The sequence below is a fragment of the Zonotrichia leucophrys genome, chromosome 2 (genome assembly GCF_028769735.1).
Source record: "Zonotrichia leucophrys gambelii isolate GWCS_2022_RI chromosome 2, RI_Zleu_2.0, whole genome shotgun sequence".
Taxonomy (NCBI): Eukaryota; Metazoa; Chordata; class Aves; order Passeriformes; family Passerellidae; genus Zonotrichia; species Zonotrichia leucophrys.
The window spans coordinates 17,263,907-17,272,731 of NC_088171.1; the positions used below are offsets into that span (position 1 = coordinate 17,263,907).

At 46.5% G+C, this 8,825-nt stretch overlaps 1 protein-coding gene across 1 annotated transcript; it reads left to right on the forward strand.

Moving 5' to 3' along the window:
* The first annotated feature begins 787 nt into the window (after positions 1-787).
* Positions 788-6,756, forward strand: LOC135443634 (patched domain-containing protein 3-like). Its single transcript, XM_064704055.1, has 4 exons — positions 788-1,639; positions 1,881-2,002; positions 2,983-3,128; positions 5,093-6,756. Exons 1-4 carry the CDS (start codon positions 908-910, stop codon positions 6,670-6,672), a joined length of 2,580 nt encoding a protein of 859 aa, XP_064560125.1. The 5' UTR covers positions 788-907; the 3' UTR covers positions 6,673-6,756.
* Positions 6,757-8,825: the final 2,069 nt, after the last annotated feature.

Consider the following 8,825-nt stretch of genomic DNA (forward strand, 5'->3'; position numbering starts at 1 on the left):
TTCTGCAAGTACTTGCAGAAGAGAGTTGCTTCTCTCAGAGGCAAGAAGTGCCTGCCTGTGACACCTCTCTAGTAATGTCACATCTTAGTTTAATGTTCTCAGCCTGAAACCACTCAAATCACTGCCACCAGTGTCAAGAACACCAGGCTGCAAGACAGTTTTTGGACTTGGAAATATTCTTTCTATCATTGCTACTGCATAAAGTTCTGGCATATCACACCAGTGGTACTCCTGTGACTTGCCAATTGGAATAGCTAACCCTTGTTTCAAAGTCTTTTATTTCTTCTGCTATCACTTTTCTGTTTTCAAAACGAGTACGCTGAGAGATAAAAATCACCACTGTCTGTGTTTTGCTCTCAGATGGAAGAATAATGCATAGTAGTGAAGCAGCGACTGCAGCAGCTTCGGGGAAAACGCTGAAAAAGCCGATGACGTCTGCAGGCTGAAGGGAAGGCGCGGGGCCGTGCCGGGAAGCGGCCGGGTCACCACGGAGCCAAAGGCGGGATCCGGGCAGCGGTTCAGCACGGCGGGCGCTGCAAACGAGCTGAAACCCGCGGAGCCAGAGCCAGGGGGAACACGGAGGGCAGGGGGAACACGGAGGGCAGGGGTGACACGAACCCGGGTCGGGGCACGACGGGGGGAGCCGGGTCTGCCCGCCTGACTCCCACCTGTTAGTCCCAGAGAGGCGGCGGAAACCCCGCTGAGTCACGGCAGGGGCGGTTCCGCCCGCTGAAAAATGCGGTCCGAGGTTCTGCCGGGCAGAGGGCGGCTCTGAACTCCTCTCCCTCTTTCTCTCCTCTCCCTCTCTCCTCTCCTCCGCCGCCCGCACAGACCGCACGGTCGGGCCCCGGCGTGGGACGCTCCCGCGGCGAGGAGCTGCGACCGGCAGCCCGTGCCCGCCTGGCCCATGGCGGGGCCGCGGGACCCCGCGGAGCGCTGCTCCTGCCGCAACACCAACTGCGTGGAGCGGCCGCTGCGCCGGCTCTTCGAAGGGCTGGCGAGCGGCGTGGCCGCCTGCCCCTGGCCCTTCGTGCTGGTGCCGCTGCTGCTGTCGGGCGGGCTGGGCGCCGGCTTCGTCTTCCTACCGCAGCGGCAGGAGAACGACATCGAGGGGCAGTTCACGCCCACGTGGGGGCCCGCCAAGGCCGAGCGCGACTTCGTGCGGCGGCATTTCCCCACCAACGACTCGGAGCGCTTCTCCGCCGCGCGGCTGCCCACCGAGGGCGCCTACGCCGCCCTCATCGCCGTGGCGACGAACGGGGCCTCGGTGCTGGACGCGGCGCCGTGGGCAGAGGTGCTGCGGCTGAACGCGACCGTGCACGACGCCGAGTACGAGCGGCTCTGCGCCCGCACCGACGGCGGCTGTGCCAGCCCCAACGAGCTGCTGTCGCGGTGGGGCCATGCGGGACCGCAGGACCCGAGGAGCCTCCGCTTCCCCGTCAACGACAGCATCTTCCTGGGGACCGCGCTGGGCGGCGTGGAGACGGACGGCGGGCAGGTGCTCAGGGCGCGGGCCCTGAAGCTGCAGTATTACCTGCGGGAGGACGGCCCCGAGGCGCAGGACAGCCGCCAGTGGCTGGAGGGCTTCCTGCAGAACATCTCGTCCAAAGTGGCGGAGCTGCACCTCGGCTCCATTCAGGTAACGCAGGGGCCGGGTACGGCCGTGCGGAGCCGCCGAGCCCGAAACGCCCGAGCAGCCCCAGCGAGGGATGGAAAGGGAAAGGGAAAGGGAAATGGGAGGGTGGAGGGAATAGGCAAGTGGGCTGCAAGCTCCAGGCCAATGCTCCTCTGCCAACTTGGTGTTTGGCCTTGCTTGTGCTTGTGCAGAAAGCCCAAGAAGACGAAAAGTGTTTCAACGTTTCTGGTTGTTTTACCGGCAGGTGACTTACTTTACCTCACTGTCAAGACAACAGGAGTTTGAAAGAATTACCAAGAGTGTGATTCCGCTCTTCTCCGTGACGTATTTCTTGACAATAACCTTTGCAATCGTCTCTTGCCTAAGGTAAAATATCTTTAAGCCATGGCTCAATGAGCAGTGATCTCTGCTGTTCTTTACCTCCTTCAGTTGGTTTCTGCTCTTTTCAAGTGTAGGCATTCCTGAAGCTGCAGAATTTCTGTAACATTTTATAACAATAACAATGTATTTCTCTGCCTTTTTTTGTCTACATATGTGTATCTCCCAGCTGCTTAGATGGTAAATGAAAACTTGAACAAGTGTTCAGTACTTAGTTAAGGTTCAGGTGGATGACCAGTAGCTTCATAGATTCCTGCAAGTCTGGGTACAGCCTTAGTTGTTTTGCTTGCTAGTAGAGTCAGAACCCTACCTGCTGTCCACAGAGAACTTAACCTGCCCTTTCTTTGTGCTGATGGAAAGTGAACTCTTGCACACTCAACAGCTGTACAGCAGTGTCTGTACTGTGTCCTGTAGTTCCAAAAATTGAACTTGCAGGGTGAGTGGGCTGGTTTAGTGTTTGCATCAAGCATCATGCCTATTAGAGCATTTCTTATGGAATGCTTGAGCCAGCTTTCTCTGGAATTTTGGCAAAAGGCTTGTAGCCAACCCGACTGCTGAGAAAGTTTCTCTACATGGCACGTACTACATGAAAGGTGCTTCCACTGATATGCTACAGCAAGAACTCATATAAGATCAAAGACATTCTAGAAATTCACCATTCTTTTGGGTCACCCAAAGTCTCGCCTCATTAGCAGAGCTTATTTATCCTTATTTTGCCATCTATTGTTATTGATGCAAAGATCAGTACACATCCTCACTCTTCTGAGTATGGTTGGGCAGTAGTAATAATGTGTATAACATCTCCTAGAAAAATCATTTTGTGTAATCCTGACACCTAGGAACTCTCCTAGCAGCTTTCATCAGGAGTTATTCTGAGAGAGGGTATCACTGGTATGTGAGTACTTTTCATGCCAAACACCTTGGTGAAATATTTGACACATACCTAAGATTTTCCTTAATATTTTCAGACTGAGCTGTATAAGAAATAATATCTGGCTTGCAAGCTGTGGAGTGCTTTCTTCTGGCTTAGCTGTATTGAGCAGCTTTGGATTGCTGCTCTTCTGTGGAGTGCCGTTTGTGGTCACTGTAGCAAATGCACCGTTCCTCATTCTGGGTAAGTAGAAAAAGTGAGTTGTATTCAGATACAAAGACCAGAGTGAAGGTAAAATAGCCTAATGGTGTCAGTCTTTTATGATGTGAATGTCAGATAATACAACATTTTCTCCTGAAGTGAATGTAGGAGATACCCAAGTCCCCTCAGAGCACCTACGGAGGAGGGCAAGCCCCTCAGCTCAGCTCCGTGTGCCACAGTGGGACTGGAGATGGGTTCTGGTGCTGCAAGGGCAGCTTTCCCCAGAAGACAAGGCCTGATCCAGATCCCTTGCTACAGCAGGAAGACTGTAAGTGGGAGAGTGGTAAGGTTAGCACTTCTGGCATTGCTTTAGTGTCCCTGGAAGCGTAGCCAGGATGATTGATCCTCTGCAGTATAACATCTATGTACAAACCAGTCTCAGTCAGCTGCACAACTGAAGTGATGCACCATTTGTGCAAGCAGCTCCCCCAAAAACCCAAGGAAGATGGTATCATTGCATGCTTGTTACACAGACTGCTTAACAGCCAGTGCTGAACTTTCCAAGTACTGATAGTGTTGCTGCCATTAGATATTGTTTCCAACTACATAATGTTGCTGCAAACAAATTACTGCTTTTAAAATCCTTACTGGTCTCCTGTATCATACATTCATCTGATCTTTTCTTGGGCTTGGTCTCATGCTGAGGAAAACACATGGAGTTCCCAGGCTGACAAAGGCTGTGCATCATCTGAAGATGTCCAATGCAAATGCTCCTTTGAGCGGGCATTGTTTCTTTATTTCCTGCATAATTCTAATGCATTTTTTCATCTACTTTTGCTTGCTCATCAATTGGAATGGCTTTGATTATCAAAAAGCCCCTTTTGTATACCTAGGAAAGGGCTTAAGTCAGTCTCTTTAGATATAAAACACAGACTTTTGTCTTCCTTGCGTTAAAGCAAACAAATTCTCAGTACATCAGAGGATTTGCTTTGACGGCTGCTTGCTTTCCGAAGTAGCCTGGCTCCCTGCCACCCAGTAGTACCTTTTGATGTGCTGCTTAATTCATCTTTGCATGTTTACTGGCAATTGCCTGTTCAGGTAGCAGGTAATGATTTCATCTCTTCTGTGCTCAGCTAAATCTCACTCCGCTATTCACCCAGCCTTGCTTTCCCTTCTGTGTGATTAATTTTCAGTGAATAGAAGAGCCTTTGACAACATGGCAAAATACTGAAAGGTGTGAGATAATAATCTTGAGAGTTAGCAGAGGTGAGAGAAGCCCATTGGCTCTTCATTTTTGAACTTCAGCTCATTTGCATTTTAGCAAACACCCAAACCCAGGATCCAGTCTTCCTGGCAGGTTTTCCCAGGGGCCTGGCAGGTAATATTTGTGAGCACATCAGTATAGAGGTGAACCAAAATGAGTAATAAATCATGAATAAGTGCTGGAAAATAAACTGGAGAGAAGTGGAGGGCAAAGAGCATAAAAAAAGCTAAGCCACTGGAAAACTGGAATCACTCTTCTCCCATGTGGTAGCAGCTGCTCTTCCCGGAGCCTTCTGAGGGCAGAACAAGACATTATTGCTCTAAGTTGCTGCAGTGCTGAAGAAGAGATTCCAGAGATAATGGGGGATGCTTCCAGTGGTAAGAATAGTTGAACATCAGAATATGCGATGCTTTGAAATCTGTGTCATCTGCATCATGGACATCAGCTACAAGACACTTGTCAGAGATGCAGTAGGTGTGCTCATTCCTTCAGCAGAGTTGCTGAGGGATCAACAGCCCATCAGGTCACCAGGAGGTGCTGAAAGGTAATACATTCAGCCACACACAAAGGATCTGTTTTCCAGATTCTCTTGTAACTTGCATCAGTGCTCAAGCAGTGTTAGTCGCCCAACTTCCTTTTCCAGATTTTATGCAGAATGAAATGCGATTAATGTTGTAGTTTGGTTGGGTGTTGATGGAAGCTGCCACTTGCAGTGCAGCGTTAACAGTCTCTCCTCTTGCAGGGGTTGGCGTTGATGACATGTTCATCATGATTGCTTCCTGGGAACAAAGTTTAAGGAAAAAAGAGAAATCCAATGTTAAATCTCTGCTGGCTGAGACTTATTCAGAGGCAGCACTTTCTGTGACCATCACCACTCTGACGGATGTTTTGGCCTTCTTCATTGGCACCTGGACTGCTTTTCCGTCTGTGAGGTCTTTCTGCCTCTATACAGGGACAGCTTTTATCTTCTGCTATGTATATACCTTGACCTTCTTTGGGGCAGTTCTGGTATTAAATCACAAAAGGGAGCAAGGGAACCGGCACTGGCTGACTTGTATGCGTGTGAATGTAGGTAAAGATCAGGCTGAGAACTCCTGCTTGTACAATGCTTGCTGTATCGGCAGCTCTTCTAGGCAGCCATCTGAGCCAGAAGGTGACCATCCAATGAACGTATTCTTTAAGAAGTATTATGGCCCTTTTGTTACAAATAAATGGAGCAAGGTGCTCATGGTGGTGCTCTACGGAGCATATTTGGCCAGCAGCATTTATGGGTGTACTCAGATCAGGGAAGGCATCGATCTCCGAAATCTGGCAAATGATGCCTCCTATGTTATTCCATACTATGATGATGATGACAAATACTTCTCCACATATGGACCCAGGGTCATGGTTGCCATTACTGAGAGTGTAGATTATTGGAACGAGTCGGTGCGCCTTGGTATTGAGAGCTGTGTACAGAATTTAGAGAACATTTCCTACGTAGATAAGAACCTCACAGAGTCATGGCTGAGAGTATACACAGAACTTGACAAAAGGGGTTTGATAAATATAAGCAGTAAAACTGACTTCTTAAATAACTTAAATGTACTGTTCAGAGCTCGTCCCAGTTTTGAGTGGGACATAAACAAGACTCAGGATGAAATAGAGGCTTCACGTTTCTTCATCCAGACAGTGAACGTGACATCAACCGTGGATGAGAAGAACCTCGTCAATGAGTTAAGAGAGGCAGCCAAGCAGTGCAGCATTCCACTGAAGGTGTATCACCCAGCCTTCATCTACTGCGACCAGTACCTGGTAATAGTGCAGAACACTATTCAGAATGTTGTGGTTGCTGCCGGGGCCATGCTCGTTGTGTCCCTCGTGCTCATTCCCAACCCGTTGTGCTGCTTGTGGGTGACCTTTGCTATAGCCTCTGTTATAGTTGGCGTTGCTGGTTTCATGACGTTCTGGAACGTCAACCTCGATTCCATATCCATGATCAACCTGGTCATTTGCATTGGGTTTTCAGTAGATTTTTCTGCTCATATTTCCTATGCCTTTGTAACAAGTGGAGAGTCATCGGCCAATAAAAGGGCAATTGAAGCTCTGTCCCTGCTAGGTTACCCAGTTCTACAAGGTGCAGTTTCTACAATACTGGGCGTAGTTGTCCTGGCTGCAGCGAGCACCTACATCTTTAGGACATTCTTCAAGATCATGTTCCTTGTTATTTTGTTTGGGGCTCTTCATGGTCTTGTTTTTATTCCAGTGTTTTTAACATTTTTTGGAAACTTTGGCAGATCACCCAATACCATATCTAAAAAACTTGAGCTTGAGAAATTGTAGTTTGTTTGTGACTAAGTTTAGTAAATTAAGTTTTACTTATTATATGTAGATTCAATTGTAATGATTGTCAGGGAATGTAAGACATGAAGAAAATGAAAGATAAAAAAAATAAACTCAACAGGGAAGCAAAGGCTTCAGAAAAGCCAGGCAAGAAAAATAATAAATTAAAACTTAGAGATTACATTTGCATTTTTAATTTTTGTGTCAACATGTTAATGTTGTTAAGTATTTTTTGTGTCTACTGAATGTATTATGTATATGTATTATATATATGTATTATGTATATGTATTGTGTATATATATTATTTATATGTATTATGTATATTTATTATATTTTTGTGTCTACTGAAGTTATTATAAACACTGACCACTGTGTCAGCTTAATGGACTACATTACATTTTGTCAGGACATGTGCACAGTGGGGAAGAGTAACTTCCACTGGTCTGCATTTCCCACCTGTTTGCCTTGGTGCTGTAACTCATCCCAACACTGAGCTGAAAGAAAGTTTTTTGCCCAAGAGACTCAAATTTGGATGTTTTACAGCAAAATTTGGATGTTTTACAGTAATTTTGTTTTACAGCAAAATGACAAGTGGTAAGAACTGTCTCAGACTGCAGTAACCCATAAGCCTTCAGGACACAAAATGTGCTTAGGTTCCTAATGTAGCACGAAAAACCTTGGGGAAGACTCACCCCAAGGTGACTCCCATTTCCTATTCAAAGCCTTTTCTTGGTGTCCTGTTTTCTAGCTAAGGCTGAACAACTGGTACCCTTAAGAAGTTTGTGTGTAGCTTCTCTTGGCTACAGTCTGCAAAGGATGTGCTGTAGGTTATTGAACTTGCATGGACCTCCTAAGTATGACAGGGCAAGGACTCTCTAGAGAGAATCACAGCCTGATTTGGGACAAAATGAAAAGGCAACTCAGGTTTAAGCAGATCGGTCCTAAAACTGTAAACCCATAAATTCCATTCTGTTCATCCTGAGTAGCTTTCACTGAATAAGAGCTAAGAGTAGATGAGAAGTGGCCTTTTAACTTGTAGGGGACAAGACAGAAGAGAAAAGTCAATTTATAACTTGTTGCCAATATCACGAATGACCCATTGGAAACAAAGTGAATGATGGAAACTGATGCAATTCTGGAAAAATTGGTATAGAACTCATTAAACCATTCAGTCCAAATCTGCTTCCATGGAAGATTTCTTCTGACTGAGCAAGTGTGGCAGGGTCTGCCTCTGTTTCCTGTGATTCCTGGCCCATTTCATGAGACCCAGTAGACAGGGCAGGAGCCTTCTGTTTCTTCCAGAAGTTTTTGGAAGATCAGTGAAAGACTGAAACTCATATTAACCTTAGAAGAAATCTGCTCCTAAACTCAAAGTCAAAACTCCATGCTGAATCTCAGAATTACAGCTAGCAGCATTAAGTTTCCAGGACAGGGTACTAAACACAAAGCTACATCTGGGAAAAAACAAATGCACTAGAGTGCCCACTTCTCCCATTAAATGTTTCACAGTCCATACTACATAATGGAAAATGTTGCAGCCATTTATGCACTGATGATGCTGTGGAAGGAGCAGATGATGCTCTCATGTTGACCAATGCCAGAGGAAGGCCTCTTAATAAATGCGTGAGTGATGGGTTTGGAAAAAGGGAAAGCTACTGCTCAGGGAAGTAGAGAGAGCAACCCATTTAAAGTGTGTACTCTCACCTCTCATCGTGTTGTTTGGCCATGTTTTAGAAGCAAAAATAGCTTTCATTGCTTCTAGCTCAAGTTTCCAAGCAGATCAATAGAGCAGAAAGTTAGCAATGGCTTGATTGCTCTATCTTCAAGGCCAGTTTAAAGGATTAAGATTTAGAACACTCTTCTGATATTTCAGCTGACTCAGGTCATCACAGAGTAAGAAGCAGCCAGGAGAAGGCCACAACTTTCAGTAGAACTTTGCATTTTGTGTTAAGCATGCTGGTAGAATTCTATCACGCCAGCCTCAGGAATACAGAAAATTCAGAATTATGTCCAAGTTTGAATTTCTTATTTTTATGTGCCACCCTGCTTGTGACCACTTTGGAGGTATTTCAAAAGCAAACAGTGTATCTAAGCACTTAGCTCTGCCCCAATTTCAACAGCAGGAGGCTGTTCCTACATAAAGGAACACTTC